Genomic DNA, 16,157 nt, shown 5'->3' with positions numbered 1-16,157 from the left:
AATGCCTTCTTCTGTTGGGGAGAGGGATACAGTAAATATAAAAGCCATAGTGTCATAGTACATGGTTGAGTCGAGTGTTTGATGATGCAACAGTTAAAAATTTTGGTTTTTCATGAGAAAGACCAGGCCAGAACAGAGCGCTCACCTGCTGAGTAATTGGATTTGATTCTCGGTTGTTCAAATACTTCCCAAGATTATACCCATGGGCTCTGGGTCATTGCTACCAGATGAGCACTATCAGTGTATTCAAGGACAGTTGGAACCTGGCTTCAGTGGCCAACCTTGGCCATTTTCATGCTACTCATTAGCGTGTGCAGAACCCCCGGGAGAACCAAATTTAATTTAATTAATTAATTAATTAATTAATTTAAAAAATATTTATTGTAAATAAAGCATTTAACAAATAAATAGGCTTGTATTTGTAATGGAATCCAACCATTTGGCAACCAGTCATGGCATGGGTTTCATAGAGTTTAGTGACGGTTCATTCAATTGAAGAAAAACATATGCATACGCTATGACGCGCTGAAAACACTTACACTGGGGAAGCCAAAACCAGGCAAAAATGAATGATCCTGAGATGCATGCAGTCATACATCGCAGCAAAGTTTACTTCAGCCCAACTGAACGATTGGTAATACTGATGCTCTGTCATCATGCTCTATTCCACTGTGCCTTGCTGATAAATAATTACAAGTGCAGAAATGAACTATTGTCACACTTGGCTGGATTCAGAGATTAACATTATTTTTAGATTTAGCTGTTTTAGCTGTCCTTCTCTGTTTCTTGAAATCAGAACAAATTTGTGAAAAATGCTTTTTTCTTTTCTTTTTTTCAAAAACAGTTTACATCATTCATCAACCTCCACCAGAAAGCTGAAACTGGTACTTTGCTGAATAAAGGTTGTGTGATGTTTATGTGGATGAGGTACCACTGTCTCATTTGGATTTGAACAGGTACCGCATGATCCAAGTGTACTTATTATCTGACCGAATGCTCATTCTGTGGAGTGTGTGAAAATATAATAGAAAGTAATAAAGCATATTACCCGCTCTTAAATTGTAACAAGGTCTACATTTCTGTGGGATCATGAATGAAAGTGGAATTGATTTGATCCATACAGCAGCTGAATGATGCAATACAATAATTGGTTGCAATGAAAATGTCTAATTATATGATGCATCATTTTTATGTTTTGACAAAGCTGAATGTGTATATCAATTATTATGCATCTTCATTACCGAAGTACAGTAGACGTGTATACGGCCTTATTATCCTGGAGTAATGAATAGTCTATTATGCCAAAAGGGCCAGGAAAAATGTATGGTTGTTATCTTGTACACATTTCCATCCCCCACCAGCAAGTGGGGGTTAATTTCAAGTCATGTGGCAAACAATGAGTCATTCAGTTAACACATAATAAGGCACATAAGAAGAATGACTCTATAATGTTTATATTCAAAAACACTTGTGCTGTGTCAGATTCAGCGTAGACAACAATATTAAAATAATTGGAAAATAATTAAAATGTCCACCAAGAATGTGTAAATTATCTTTTTTTATTGAAGTGGGAAATGGTTTAAAATGAGAAACCTGCTTTTTCATTTTAACCAGCGTTAAACGAGAAGAGAAAACAGACTGTTTGCAGCTGGGGCACATAAACATGGGAGCCAGCTGTGAGAGCCACACATTTAAGAAAATGCAATCTGTTTCTGTCGTTTGTTTTATAATCAACCTCAATTGCATTTCAAGGGATATTTCACTTTCAGTTTTTTTACACTATTTCAATTTTAGTACCTGTTTTTGATTGGCCAGGTGCATTGTGGTCAAAAGCAAGAAAATAAAAAGCAGCTTGCTTTTTTTCCAGAGGCTGTACAGACTAACAGATTCATTTTATAACGTGTAATGGATGTGTGCATGTCATTTAAAAATTGGTCATTTGGAGCAGGTCATTTCTGATTGTAGTGGTGTGCTTTGGGGAGTGTCTTGTAGCTCAATGAGATTATACTGTTAATAGCTGTAAACTATTTGGAAGAACTCTTTCCCTTTAGTCCAGGTGCACCGCATTTACTAATCACAGTGGATGATTGATGACTGATTTTTGTCATATAGCCAATTATCGTTTTAACCAATCAGTGTGTGATCATTTGGGAGGCTGTCCTTTAAATTCCACTGAATTGGTTGTGTAAGGAGGTCCTTTCTTCTGAAGTCTATGCGAACTGGGAGACATGTGAGTGATTGCTTGTACTATGATATTATTTCAAACTGTGATAACTATTGCTGTAGAGCTGGTAGCAGCTTATAGGTAAGTGTATTTTAAGGAACAGTATTTATAAAAAGCGGCCTGTGAATGTAAGTTTATTGACGAGAGTTTCCCATGGTGTGAGGCTTGTGGGAGGGAGTGTGTCACTTCCTGATATTTCAAATTGAGTCCCAAGATGCATAGGTTTGTAGCGCTACTTTGTCTTTCTCTGTGGTACTTATAGTGCTGTTGGGAGGGAGGTGCAAGCAGTGATCCAAGTTCATTTGGTTGTATTTAAAATTTTTATTACTACGATATGTATTGGCGTGTATTTATCCAGGCTCTGTTGCAAGTTCCCTGTACTTTTTAGGATATTTTCAGATTTGTAATTGGGTGGAGTGAGTCACTTGCTTGTGAAATGATACCACTGTTATATTTTGCTGTGTAATACTGGTTGAAGTGTTTGTACTGTCTTCATTGATACAACTGCTGATGGCAGCACCATAATGAGTTCTCGAGAGTGCAGAAGCTTCTTATCTGCTCAAGTTCAAGCCAATGCTTCCAAACTCATTGGATGGCACGTCATCCTACAGCAAAACAATGATGCCAAACATACACGCTAAAGCAACAAAGTAATTTTTCAAAGCTAAAAACAGGAAAATTCTTGACTGGCCAAATAAATCACCTGCTCTGAATCCAGTTGACTTGACCACGCATTTCATATTCTATAGAGAACTTAAAGCAACTAGCCCCCAAAACCATCAGGAGCTGAAGATGACTACACTACATCTGCTATGATGACTCTCAGTTTAACCATGACTTGTTGCCCTTGCGAAATAAAATGTGCCAAATATTATGATCGTTTAAATCTGTAGGTTCTGTCAGTTCTTTGATTTTTCTTTTTAAGCAAATCAGTGATGTGGTGAATACTTGTTTTGAATAGCCGTTGATATGACCTTCTCTTCATCACAAACTTCTTTAAAACTTTGTGACATTGATAGATCCATTTCTGCTTTTTCAGTAAGAACATTTGAACTGACCAATTTCACCTTCATAAACTAAACCTCTCATGGCTCTCTTGTCCATTATGCTTTTTGACAGCTGTCACCCTTACCTGTGTTTTTCTCGGGCTGTTATTTGTTGTCTTTTTGTCATTAAGTGTCAGTCTGTAATGTCTGTCCTGTGCTCTAAATAGAAGTTCCAATATGTACAAATAAATAGAATCTGTCAGTATGCAATGTACCAGCAAAATATTGTTTTCCAAGCCATATAAAAAATGAATTGGTAGTGCAGATGACTCACATTTCATAATTACTAAAAATGGACTAATTTCCTCCTTTCATTTTTTTTTTTTTTTTTTTGCAACTGAACATTACCATACAAAATTTATCTGAAACAGGTGAGTTAATTCTAGTCTTAACACATAACATTTGGTCCCATATTCCAACTGAATTAACACTGTCAGAGTTGCTTTAACACCAGACATCTTACTGCTCACACACTGCTTTGGGGAGAGGTGGAAAAATGGAAAGGCCTGAGACCGCAGTCACTGATATGTGACGTGATCTCGCTCGGACTGACACAAGGTTCACGTCTCTGGCTTCTTCATGACCGAACACCTTCTTTCGGCCTAACCAAGACGTTCATTCCACACTTGAGCCGGAATAAACAGGCCATAGCGCCCGTCTTACGGAAGAACGGCTCCGAAGGGGCTCCAGCGCGTACGATGGTTCCCTCCGCCTGGAGCCAAGATGGTGGAGATCCTTCAGCGGCTCCAAACCTCCCATCCCCACTCAGATATGAGAAGAACACTTGAAGTGGGAGATTAAGGGACACTTTGGCTGAAGCTGCAATAGGCACAAAATGGACTCCGTGGGAAGCTCTTGACAGGCCTGAAATGAGTGCCTTCTCCACTGAGCCCCGAGTATATCTAGCCTCTCGTGTCTCCGGTGGATGACACACAGAGGAATGAACTGCGAAGGGCTCCAACCGGTTTTCTGGATGTCTGGAGTATTGAACTCGACTCGTTGGCCTGCATTATTTATTTAATGGAAATGTGCTTCATAGTACTGCTTAAAAAGAGAACAAACTCATTAATACTCTGAAGATTGGTGGGGTTAGAAAAAAAAAAAGGCCAGGTTCAAATTAATTCTCATCAACAATGACAATCTTATGATTGGGCCCTCTTCAGGGATGCGTGACCAGACTGCAAACGTGCAGTACCTCTGCATTAGCTTAACTTACATCTAGCATAATCTTCTCACAGTGATATGATCACGTCCATGTCAAAGTGGCAGTGTATAAATAACCACTTAAATGGCAGCTTACGCAGAAAACCATTATTAAGATTGGGAGGCAAGGAGGGGATCTCGTCCAAACTGACAGAGTACATGTCCATTCATCAGGTAGACTACATGCAAAACAATTCCCGCCAAAGGTGTTGCTTATAAAAGAAGGTACGAGGAGTCATGCTGATGAGCCTTTACTCAAACCATGTAAGGCAGGAGATAACGTATTCCGAGACAGAAGAAAAGAAGTGTGCGTGGGTGTCTGTGTACAGTTTGACTGCAAATTTGGAGCGAGCCCTCCCCCCCCTCCCCCCCCTCTGAATTGACAGCCCTCTGATACTCAATTAATTCTTCTTCACACGCTGCTTCAATGGCGGTGTCAAAGGCCCGCTCTTCAAAAAATAAAAAGTTTCGAGTTCCTTTCTCTTTCGGTGTCAGCCGTCTGAGCGGTAATTGCTAACCAGAGAAGTCGTGTGCGTCGTCAGAGGCGCAGAAGTGCCGCCGCGGAAGACAATCCCGCAGACTCCCTGGCAGCTCCGAGGCCCCAGGTTGCAATTAATGATGGAGTTAACAACGCTAACAATGGCGCGGTGGAAAACCACCGTCGAAACGGCGGGTCCCAAAACACATCGGGCTAAATTTATCAAGGAAAGGCAGGCTTCCCGCTCACGATTCTATCCAGAAATGTTTTAATTATTGACGGGAATACATTTCCAAAGAGACCGGTTTTCAAAGATGATTTAGAGGTTTTCTGAAGAATAAACACATTTAATGGAAACGCCAAATATTTACTATTGTTTCTGTGCTTTTCTTTCCCCTACAAGCTAATTGCTGAGAACTGGGTAGGTAGTTAGTAATTAAGTTCACATGAAAGGGGGTTATCATTGAGTTTACTGGGTAGCGGCGTTGCCCACTGAATTTGACCACTCTGTAATTTATCTGTAATCTTATCTGAGTTGGATCAAGGGTTTCTGTCAAACATGGGACACCAGCTAATGAATTAATCTTAACAAATGATTACAGGAATCCATCAATACCAAAATTACAACAGACACAGATAAAAAAATTATGAGATAGAATTACTGACCATGATTAGTCGAGTGTTTTATGTTTCAAACAACTGCATTGAATGAGATGATGACGGTTCTTTTCTCTGGAAGAGAAAAAGTTAAAATAGTATTGAATAATAAATGTTCTGAATTCACCTTACAGGTGTATTATAGGTATCAACCATAGTGTTTACATCAACACACACTCTGGGGTCAATTTCATGGTGGCCACTACTGACAGGAATAGGGATGGTAAATACCCACCAATAATTTGAAAATTAAATAATTAAATGGCACAGTAATATCATAAATCATTGCATGGGACAAAACAGTTATTGCCTTGATAAGGGAGGGGATTATGTGCAGACTAGCTTTCAAATGTCAGACCGATACCATCTCTCACATCTGGGGCTTCATCGGCTAAACCGTAAACATTTGCGCTACTGCAACTGAAGAAGCGCTTCTGAGGAATATCGGTCCTTTCAGCCATAATCTTACACAGCATATGCTGTTTCCCAGGGGCAATAAGTCTACTGCTCCAGATTCACAGGACCAGATGAGCCTGGAGGTCGACTCTTAGGACACTGACAGACGGCAGCGCAGTCATTCGGAGAACTTTGTTCAGCTAGAAAAGAACGTACAGCAAGAAAACGCGTTCAGTATCCTCCGATTTAATCGTGGGTTTAGATCATAGACATAAGACAGTTTAGCGAAAAGAAACAGGCAATCCCACAGCGGGGATTACTTCGACGCAGTCACATCCCGCCTCTGGTGACAGAAAGTGGGCCGTCTAGACACTCGGTTTACAGATAAACGTACGAACAGCAGTCCACTTGTTTTTCCTTTCAAATGACCGTGAACACAGTATCATTTACGTAACCAGCGGTTTTATTTTCGTTTGCAACTGTCGTACACATTCAAGGGTCTACAGGCAGCACACGGACGTGCAGCACGGAAACATTCGCCGCGGTGTCCTTCATCCTTGCCCCATCTCCCTCCTCCTCCTCCTCTTCACCGCTGATGACGAACGACTCTCCGGTTCAGAGAGAGAGATGCGCTATCAGGAGAAAATCAAAAAGCTGCTTTTTCACTTTCACAAATGAAATAAAAAAACATACATACAATATAAGCAACATTTTACTGTACATACTGATATATTGGACAAATATACATCAAGAGTGTTAAAGCCATGAAGCAATACTCTATAGAGTGCAAAATATTCATTCTTAGGCTGCAAAACACTACATGTTAATGCACAAGCCAAACCATTGTAAACAGTACACACAGTTGTTTTCATTTTCCAGTCGATTACTTTTATGGTTTTGTCAATCATATTCATTTCGGGTCCGAGAGAATGGCAATCCACTGCATATTTAACAAACAAAACAACAAAAAACGAAAGAGACAAGAATAAATACACAAAGAGCTTAAGTTGTGTCAGCCTTTGTAACTGCACCTCACGAAGGTGAAATGAAAAAATGCATAAAGCTGACTAAAGCTTTACCAACACAGGAAGAAGACACATGGACCGTGTGAACACTTTCACAGCCTTCTAAGCTTAAATTATTAAAACTGTAGCCTGTTAGCTAAAAGTCTGAACAGAAATAAATATTCAAATGTGACAAAAAGCAATGAATGATTACTTAAGTCTTGAACAAACCAAGACCTGGAAAATAAATAAATAAATAAATAAATAAATAAATAAAAGTAAATATAAATAAATAAATAAATAAATAAAGATTTTAATATGAGTATAATGAGATAACCTTGAATGGAGACGGATAAACAGCATCCAGCATCTGGCCACGGGAGAGATTTATAATGGAAGCACAGTGGACCTTAACACATCAATTTGTGTGGATGGAGGCAGTCACACGCTTCTGCAGGCCATTTTCCAGTTAGCGGCGGGCACAGATTCCATCTGCAGATCTCATTTTCTGCAGTGTTCAAACTCTAATACACAAGCCAATTTTCACCCATTCATGACTTCTCAAAGTTGTTAATTAAATTGCAGGTAATAATCCAGATATCCAATATGTGTGTAATCAAAATGCGCCTTGTGTTCTTGTAGGGAGCAAATAGAAACATAATTGCGACTTCAGAGGCGAACACTTTGGTGTTAAATATCAGGATTGCTTTTTCAAAGTCATTAAAACAGCATTTATGGATATGCGATAAGCACAGCGATGAGAAGTCTTTAAAGCTGCTGTTTGGTATTGCTGCACTAAACATGTGCTTCCCTTGTAAGCATTAACACATAGGAGATAGACCATCATCTTACAAGTTTGCCTATATCGAACATTAATTACAAATTCAGGACAAGCAGCCATAAAGTTGTTGCACACATTAAACCTTTCATATCTATGTACACAAATGCACAATCTGATATTGAATCAAAAGCAAATAATGTCTTACACCATCTTTCAATGACATTGTTGAGCTGAGAATAGTTACCAGCGTTTTGTATACTCCAATGCCTTTTTCAATCGTAAGAAAATCACTTTGTTTGGTCAAATGAGTGTATACCAATCCTGCCAACTTGCTCATCACATTGCATACAATTAAAGTTGGTAGAATTTAAGGGATAACTCAGCCCATTGTATCATATGGTAAAAAACACAATATTTGGTCCGAATGGTGATTGTAAAAGAACTTCAGCATTTCTGGGTACCAGACTAGGCCTGCCTGGTACCCAGTGCGGCCTGAATACTCCCAGGAATAGTTCCAACGTAAAATAATCCGGAAGTTTTTTTAGCGCAAAGCCCGATGGACATGAGAAACGGGAGCGGTGGGCGGGGCGTGGCGTGGGCGGGCTGGGGGGCGGGATCAAGCGTAGAAGATGAGCTCCGGGATCTGCCCTCCCTGGACGCCCGTCCCGTTGGTGCTGTCCGAGGAGCACTGGAACTGGAAGGTGACCCTCCCGCACTGGACCTCGGTCATGCCCTCCTGCCCGAAGTAGCTGAGCTCGTTCCCGTCCAGCACCACGCTGGCCGTGTAGAAGGTGTCGGGCTCCACCTGCACGGGGTGCTCGAACCACACCGGGAAGGTGTTGCTGGACCCGTCCGAGAAGTACTTGCTGAGGTTCTGGCCCAGCACCGCGCCCTGCCGCTTGAGCTCGATCTTGGCGCTGTACTCGGCCGAGCCGCAGCTGGACCCGTAGAGCCCGAAGCCGGCCACGAAGGCGCGCCTGTCCACGGCGAACTGGATGCTGTCGCAGCGGCCCCGGTAGCGCCACTGGTTGCTGCGGTAGGCGCAGGACTGGAAGCGGTGGCAGCGCTGCGGCGACAGCCCCTTGCGCGGCTCGCTGGCGAACTGCAGCTCGGGCTTCTTGGCCGCCGTGTACCACAGGAAGATGTCGTTGGTCTCGGTGAGCGTCAGCACGCCCGACTGCGCCGCGCCGTTGGCGAAGTCGTCCAGCGCCATGGTGGGCACGCGGATCAGGTAGACGGCCTTGCCCAGCACCTTGCGCTTGTTGTCGATGGACGCCGGCAGCTCCCGCCGCTGGCACTCGGCCTCGGCCCAGCTCAGCGCCGCCTCGAACACCACCAGCTCCTTGGCGTTGAGCGTCTCCCGCCGCAGGATGCTCTCCAGGGTGCGGGCGTCGATGTCGCAGAAGCCCTCGGACCGCAGCGCCAGCTCGGCCTGGGCGTCGATCACCTCCCAGCAGCGCTGCGTCAGGTCGGGCTCCTCGAACAGGCAGCTCTGCGACAGCAGCACGCAGGCGTTCTTGGCGCTCAGGCTGGTCTCCAGGAAGTTGACGCAGGCCCGCGCCAGGTGGGGCACGATGTACTTCTTGGCGGCGTAAAGGGTCGCCAGCACTGTGTCCGCGCTCAGGTCGATCTCATCGCAGTATATGTACCTGATGGGACAACAGCGAAAAAAATTACAAAAATGGATTTTCTCTTTGGGCCTCACAGATATCTCATTACCTGTAAGAGCAGTTATCAAAAATGAACACTCTATCAGGGCTGAATTCTAGATCAGGGCTGAAATACATGCATTTCTGGCGTTTCGCTATGGAGATTCCATAATATGAGTCCATTCTGAACATCAAAGAAAATCTGCACCCTTATCTGATAACATAGAAAGTACCTACATGAGCTGCTTTGTTATTTGAAATTGGCAGCATCTGTTACATGAATCAGTATCTCCAGTCCCGTTCAACAAAACAGTTCACAACAAAAAAACCATCTGAATAGCAACTCCAAGGCCCAATCAAAAGCTTATTCAAACTGAACTGTGTGGAGAGGTACGTATGTTACACAACAGCACAAACTGATCACTTCAGTATCAAGGACAGTGAGTCCAGGCTAAACTCTCAAAGGCACCGAAACTCTCTCTTCCTCTTCACGAGAACGATTGACCTCTGCACAACACATCCTCTCTGTACTCTGTCATGACAAGTTCTCAACAAATTAAAACGTCTTTTCTAAGGACTGCTCCATGAGTAGGGACAGTCTTGCCTACTGTGTCTAATGCAGAATCATAACTTACAACGACGGGAAGTGCCTCCTTCAGAAGGGAAGACCGTAAAAATGCCATACAGGAAGCAAAAAACCGTTAACCTTTAGACGGTGTTCTTCTATGCTCGCTTGCTAACTACTAAGAGCCATCCTTCCAGTGACATTGGTGGAGAGAGAGGTGGAGTGTGGGAAAGCGGTCAGGTTTCAGGTTTTAACTGCGCCTGGAGGACCCTTACTTCAGCAGGGCCAGGAACGCCGCCGGCTCCACGTCCGGAATACGGATCTCATCCTGATCCTCAGCCAGCTCTCCGTAGAACATGGCGTGGAACACCGAGCTTCCCACGGCCAGGACGTACTGGGGGAGGGGGAGAGAGAGACAGATTTTTACAAACTGTGGTCCCCTTTATTTTGGCATTACTGTGAACTGTTACTGCAATATATATATATATATATATATATATATATACATGTAATTCCTACACCCAATATGGATGTGAATACACTCAAATTAAAGCTGACAGTCTACACTTTAACCTCACATTGATTGTTTTAACTGACATTTAGATGCGCACACACACACGCACACTCACGCGCACTCCAAAATTGTTTTCTGTCGACAGGCCTGTTGAGGGGGTGGATCTGAGAAGGGCCACTTGGCACAGCTGGTTTCACTTCATCATCATCGTCATCATCATCATCATCAGCAGCAGCAGCAGGAGCAGCAGCATCATCAACATCATCAACTTTCAACTTTCTCCAAATATTGCTGCAGACCCTGAGACACCGGGCTCGTGCTGCTTAAATTCCATCCTCTTCTCAGGGATGATACAACATTTGTTTTTTTATTGCTCTTATTTCCTGATCTGCCCATTCCCCAAAAGGTCATCTAACCATAAAATCAGCTTGAGCACATCAGCTTCACGCGTACACAGTAATGTGTCCTTGTGGCTTTTTAATCTCCCCGACCCCAAAGTTGGCCGAGATCCCATTTGATGGCAGTGCCATCTCACGAATAATATAACCGTTATATGGTGAACTGCAACGAGCAAACTTAATTAATCTGTACAAATAGCAGACACCAACAAAATAATACAGACATACAGCAGAAAGTGTTTTTTTTTGTACCACATGCTCAGTATCTTTGTATCTTCATAACGAATACAGAAGCAAAGCGCTCTTTAGGGAATCGACCACCAAGCCACACGTTTTGCCTTTTAGAAATGGTAAAGATTACTCCCTTGAAAATAGAAAAAAATGAATAAATTCCTGACCATGACTGCTGACCGCGCTGACTGGGGATAATTGCCCACTTGAACAGTTAATTAAACAGGGAAAATTAAAACAATAAACACGACCTTTCAGTTTTGTTTTGTAGCCTTGTCAGCGCAGCCAGGGGCAAATTAAACTAGGTCTAGTTTATCGTCGAAAAAACAGTAATGACAGTTTCAGACACAGGTACTGATAACCTCATCTGTCTGTAAAATACAGTAGGGTGAGATTTTAGACGCTGGTTGTTTTGGCGGAGGGGGGTAAGTCCTTGACTCTGCCAAATTACCACCAGGCACTCCAAGGTTAGCGCTAATGGGAGCCGCGGGCTTCCTTGGCTAACTAATCAGTCGTCAGCCATGTGACAAATTTACGATGCCGCAGTGGAAGCATTTGGCCAGTCAGCTCGCCTGGGGCTGCCTCAAGCGACATGACATTCCAGAGGACACGAGGCACTCCCTACCCTCCAAAATAACCGATCACAGCTCCGCGCGTCCTCGCTGGAAACCCGCCAGGCTCAACCCTGTGACCAATGGGCTTTATTCAGGAACGGCCAGCACATCCCCCCCAGCCTCATGTAGACGCACAGTTCATATGCAGTATGGTTACTCATGCCAAACCACTTCCGGAAGGTCAAAACAAGAGCACGCCTTAAAAATATCAGAAATCAATATCAGAGATTCACCTTGAACAGAAGTTCACCTTGCACAAAATAAGGGCAGTTCTAATTTTGAGTTCATTTGTTCTTGCTCTTCTTCATTCCTGAACCTAATTTACATGAATTATGAAGTGTAGCTGTCGAAGGCCGCGTGGCTCAAAAGCAGCCCTGCTACACAAAGGGTGGCTGCTTTTGCTGCGAGTGAGACGCCCGATCATTCATGCGATCCTGACGGGCAATGGCTCTCAGGCGAGGACCGGTCTGCCGTCCATCTCTCCCATGTAGCGATTATTTTATTGCCCCGGTTTATGAGGATGACTGGAAAGGGAGGGTTTGTACAGAGGGAGGGGAAGGGGGAGGGGAGGGGGAGGGGGAGGGGGGGGCTGACTTACTTTGTGTCCAGGCAACCGCTGCGTTCCCCCAGGTGACCCGACCACGAAGTGAACGTCTGCCATCAGCTCGTTGTTAAACATGACCGCATTCCTGCAACGAAAGCGATACGCAGTACTTCAGCACAGCCGCCAGAGGTCAGAGGTCACGCACGGAGCGCATCTACCCAGGTTTTCCCATGTTGACATTACTGCTACCTGAGGAGATGCTACCAACTATCAAAGGTGATGACGAACTGAAAAAATACAATGAAATAGTAAAAATACATACAGTAAGTTCTCCATACCTTGTCTGAAAAGTGTGACAGCCTGTTCTTAATTCTATAAAAGGGGAGGGTGGGAGGGGGGGGGGTGTTGGGAGCCACAGCCACTGTGTCTCACAGCCAGACATACAGCTCATCAGCACCGTGTGCTGCTGGAACAGTCCCTCATTCTCTAGTAATCCCTTCAACACAATGCAGCTCTGATGCCAGGGAGTACACCGCTCATTTGCCTCCAAAGACCATTAACTTTTTACAGCCCATCATTTCAGCCCGCCACTTTTCTCCGACGCATAAGCCAATAAAATAACCAGCCAGAATGCAGTAAGAGAGATAAGCTAGAGATTCATGCTAAAGGGTTAGCTTCAACAGCCATCAAATTCGCAGTGTTTGCAAACAGCCCGTAACATCCGGATGTAGCATAGGAACTAGAAAGCTGACATTCCTTATCATAAAGTTCACAGAAATAGCAAATATCGTTACTCGAATAATGAATAACATAACTGTCCCACATAGACTAGTAGTGTGTTGACTCGGATGAGTGGGGGTGACAGGTTAAGACTGATGTGTCAGTGAAACGGACAGGGGGGGGCAGAAAGCGCACACATTCACCATGCTGCCATGGGGCTTTCCTGTGGGGGGGAGAGTAAGTACTCCTGTTTACCGCAGAGCCCTCTGTGTGCTCCCTACGTGCCCCCGTTTGCATTGACCCTCCGCTGGGGGGTTCACGGATAGACTCCCAGGACTGGACAGGGAAGAGGTTGCGCTTACTGCAGGGGGACGGGGGACACCGCCGCCCCCGTCACAGCATAACGCTTTCGGCACAGGATCAGGCAGGAAGCGCACGTCTATGACCCCTCGCGTCCTCTGAGGGCAGCTCACACCTCCAGGAGCCAGTAAAGACCACAACTCAATCACAAGCTTGGTAAAGACCACGACTCGACTACGAGCTTGATAAAGACCACAACTCAATCACAAGCTTGGTAAAGACCACAACTCAATCACAAGCTTGATAAAGACCACAACTCAATCACAATCTTGGTAAATACTGCAAATCGATTACAAGCCTGATGAAGACCACAACTCAATCACAAGCTTGGTAAAGACCACGACTCAATCACAAGCTTGGTAAAGACCACAACCCAATCACAAGCTTGGTAAAGACCACGACTCGACTACAAGCTTGATAAAGACCACAACTCAATCACAAGCTTGGTAAATACTGCAAATCGATTACAAGCCTGATGAAGACCACAACGCGATTACAAACCCGGCAAAGACCACAACTCAATCACAAGCTTGGTAAATACTGCAAATCGATTACAAGCCTGATGAAGACCACAACGCGATTACAAACCCGGCAAAGACCACGACTCGATTACAAGCTTGATACAGAGCAGGACTCGATTACAAGCCCGAGAAAGAGAATGACTCAATTACCACACGTGCTCCAGTAAACAAATAGAAAGTGACTGGCTGCATAAATGACTCACTTCAACAGAATCAGTCGAATCATAAATCACTTTTCTCGGGTCACCCTGAGTATTTGCCCCACCGCCACCAAACTTAGCCAGCATCACTGGAATCCAGAGGGATCCTGGGATTAACTTCCAAAACTGGAGCAGAATTTGGGAAGTGTTCACCCCCCCCTTCCTGCCTACCTCTCTCGAATGGTGGGGTACAGCCCTTGCCAGTTGCTGCTCTGGATGGTGTTGTTGTTGTTCAGGTTCTGCTGCTGGTACTGCTGGACCGTGGTGGTCGCCGACGGCTTCTTGGCGGGGAAGACCTCCGCGGCCATCTTCTTCTTCTTCTTGGTCTTCAGGGTGATGATCTCATAGCAGACGGGGGGCAGCTTGGAGCTGGTGGGGCTGCCCTTCTTGGCCCCTTTGCTAGACCTGCTCTTCACCGACTCTGGAAGCATCAAGAAGAAAGTGAGACATTTCATGTTCCGTCCCTTGGCATCCACCATGAGTGAGTCTACCTGCTGAGCAGTGGAGGAGAGCGCAGAGAAGACATTCACGAAGTGAAGGGAAGGTGAACGCGGCGTCCCTCTGACAGGAAGGAGAGCAGGGGAGTGGAGTGGAGAGGAGAGGAGAGGAGGTGAAGAGTTTAGCGTGGTCAGTCAAGTCCTCCTTAATATCACCTTTCCTGTGAGCAAACAAGCTCCTTCTTTTCGTACGGCACTTTGCCTTCTCCTCCTCCGGCTCCTTCCCCCCTGCCGTTGTTTTCTCCTCGCTGGGGGATCCGAGCACTCTCGACGCAGCGATGGTGCTTTTTATGGTCTTTTTAAGTTTGATCCAGAGCTTGATACCCTCTTTGGGTCTCCATTACTGTGAGCTATTGAAATGATAATTTTTTTTGTTTGTTCGTCCTATCGTTCCCGAGCTCTCCCTTCTCTCTGTTTGTTGCTCTCTCACTCTCTCTGTCTCTCTTTCCCTCTCTCTCACTCTCCCTCTCTCTGTCTCTCTTTACCTCCCTCTCTCTGTCTCTCTCTCTCTCTGTCTCTCTTTACCTCCCTCTCTCTGTCTCTCTCCGCCTCTCTCTCTCTCTCTCTCTCTCGCAGTGTTGACAGACCTAGATTTAGCGCTGCTGCAGTGGCGCTGGCTGCCCTGCTTTCGTTCAGGCACACGGTTGCCGCGGACTCTGCCGGGCTGTTTTGCTGACTACAGGAGTTGAATGGATGAGCGGAGTAAACCCCCCCCCCCCCCCCCCCCCTGCAAACGGAGCCAAAGTATCTAGCGGAACTCAGCCAATCGGGCCAGGCGGGGTGTGTGATTGGCTGTGGCAAAACCTGTGTAGCACCTACTAGAATATGCAAATCTCCTCAATTAAAGTGACAGTCACCCCCGCCCCCCTACTCTGCAATCATATTATATTTATCTGTTGTTTATTTTTGCCATTCTTTCCTCCTTTAGGTGAACCACATATTGCTCAAGAAAAATCAATGAAAATGCAAATGCCAGTGCTGGAATTTAGTTCTATTTATACACCCACTTAGGGATCATATAGCTGCATAAAAACATTTTTTAAATAAAAATTCTAATTTAAAAGCTTCTCAACATATTTGAGCTGTTTAATAAACATGTTTTACTTGTAGCAAAAACAAAATGTTCTATGCCCTTTATTTTTAGCAAATGAACAAGATTCACATAATTCTTTTAAGGAACTGCAATTTTGCCCCTAATTTGGCTACTAACATCCTATTCTAAATGGCAAAGTGGGACAAACACTGCCATGCAGTAAGAAGTCAATATGCTCGGTATAGATATGAAATGTCAAAAATAGACAATTCCATACATATGACATGACGGTCTACTGTTGCTGTAGCTATAGGTTAGGTGCACAGCAAATCTGTTGCACAAATTGCATTTTACACACTTGGATCTGCCATTCGATTCTTAATGAAAAAGAGACGCTTCTACCACAACGTGTCCAAACAGATTCAAGACAGAAATGAATTCCACCTTCACATAAACGTCAGTGAGGTTGACGGCATTGTAAGATGTTGGTTGCATATTCATAAACGCCTGGAAAATACAGAT

At 44.3% G+C, this 16,157-nt stretch overlaps 1 protein-coding gene across 3 annotated transcripts; it reads right to left on the bottom strand.

Annotated features, from left to right (window-relative positions):
- Window positions 1–6,446: 6,446 nt before the first annotated feature.
- btbd3b (BTB (POZ) domain containing 3b) lies at window positions 6,447–15,299 on the bottom strand. Of its 3 annotated transcripts, none has more exons than XM_064317685.1 (5): window positions 14,759–15,299; window positions 14,277–14,526; window positions 12,359–12,449; window positions 10,279–10,397; window positions 6,447–9,438 (listed from the first exon to the last, which is right to left on the bottom strand). In XM_064317685.1, exons 2-5 carry the CDS (start codon window positions 14,411–14,413, stop codon window positions 8,406–8,408), a joined length of 1,380 nt encoding a protein of 459 aa, XP_064173755.1. In that variant the 5' UTR covers window positions 14,414–14,526; window positions 14,759–15,299; the 3' UTR covers window positions 6,447–8,405. The 3 variants fall into 3 exon arrangements, with proteins under 3 accessions (XP_064173755.1, XP_064173756.1, XP_064173754.1); XM_064317686.1 differs by having other exon boundaries at window positions 14,597–14,937; XM_064317684.1 differs by lacking the exon at window positions 14,759–15,299 and having other exon boundaries at window positions 14,277–14,688.
- Window positions 15,300–16,157: the final 858 nt, after the last annotated feature.

Source organism: Anguilla rostrata, chromosome 18 (genome assembly GCF_018555375.3).
Source record: "Anguilla rostrata isolate EN2019 chromosome 18, ASM1855537v3, whole genome shotgun sequence".
Lineage (NCBI taxonomy): Eukaryota > Metazoa > Chordata > Actinopteri > Anguilliformes > Anguillidae > Anguilla > Anguilla rostrata.
Note: the sequence above shows the minus strand (reverse complement) of the source record. Positions and strands in the feature narration are given on the sequence as shown.

Coding starts and splice junctions, on each gene's coding strand:
- btbd3b (XM_064317684.1), bottom strand. CDS start 14,584: ATGGTGGATGCCAAGGGACGGAACATGAAATGTCTCACTTTCTTCTTG. Junction 12,450..14,276: donor TACCCCACCATTCGAGAGAG/GTAGGCAGGAAG, acceptor CTTTCGTTGCAG/GAATGCGGTCATGTTTAACA. Junction 10,398..12,358: donor AGCGGTTGCCTGGACACAAA/GTAAGTCAGCCC, acceptor CCCCTCCCCCAG/TACGTCCTGGCCGTGGGAAG.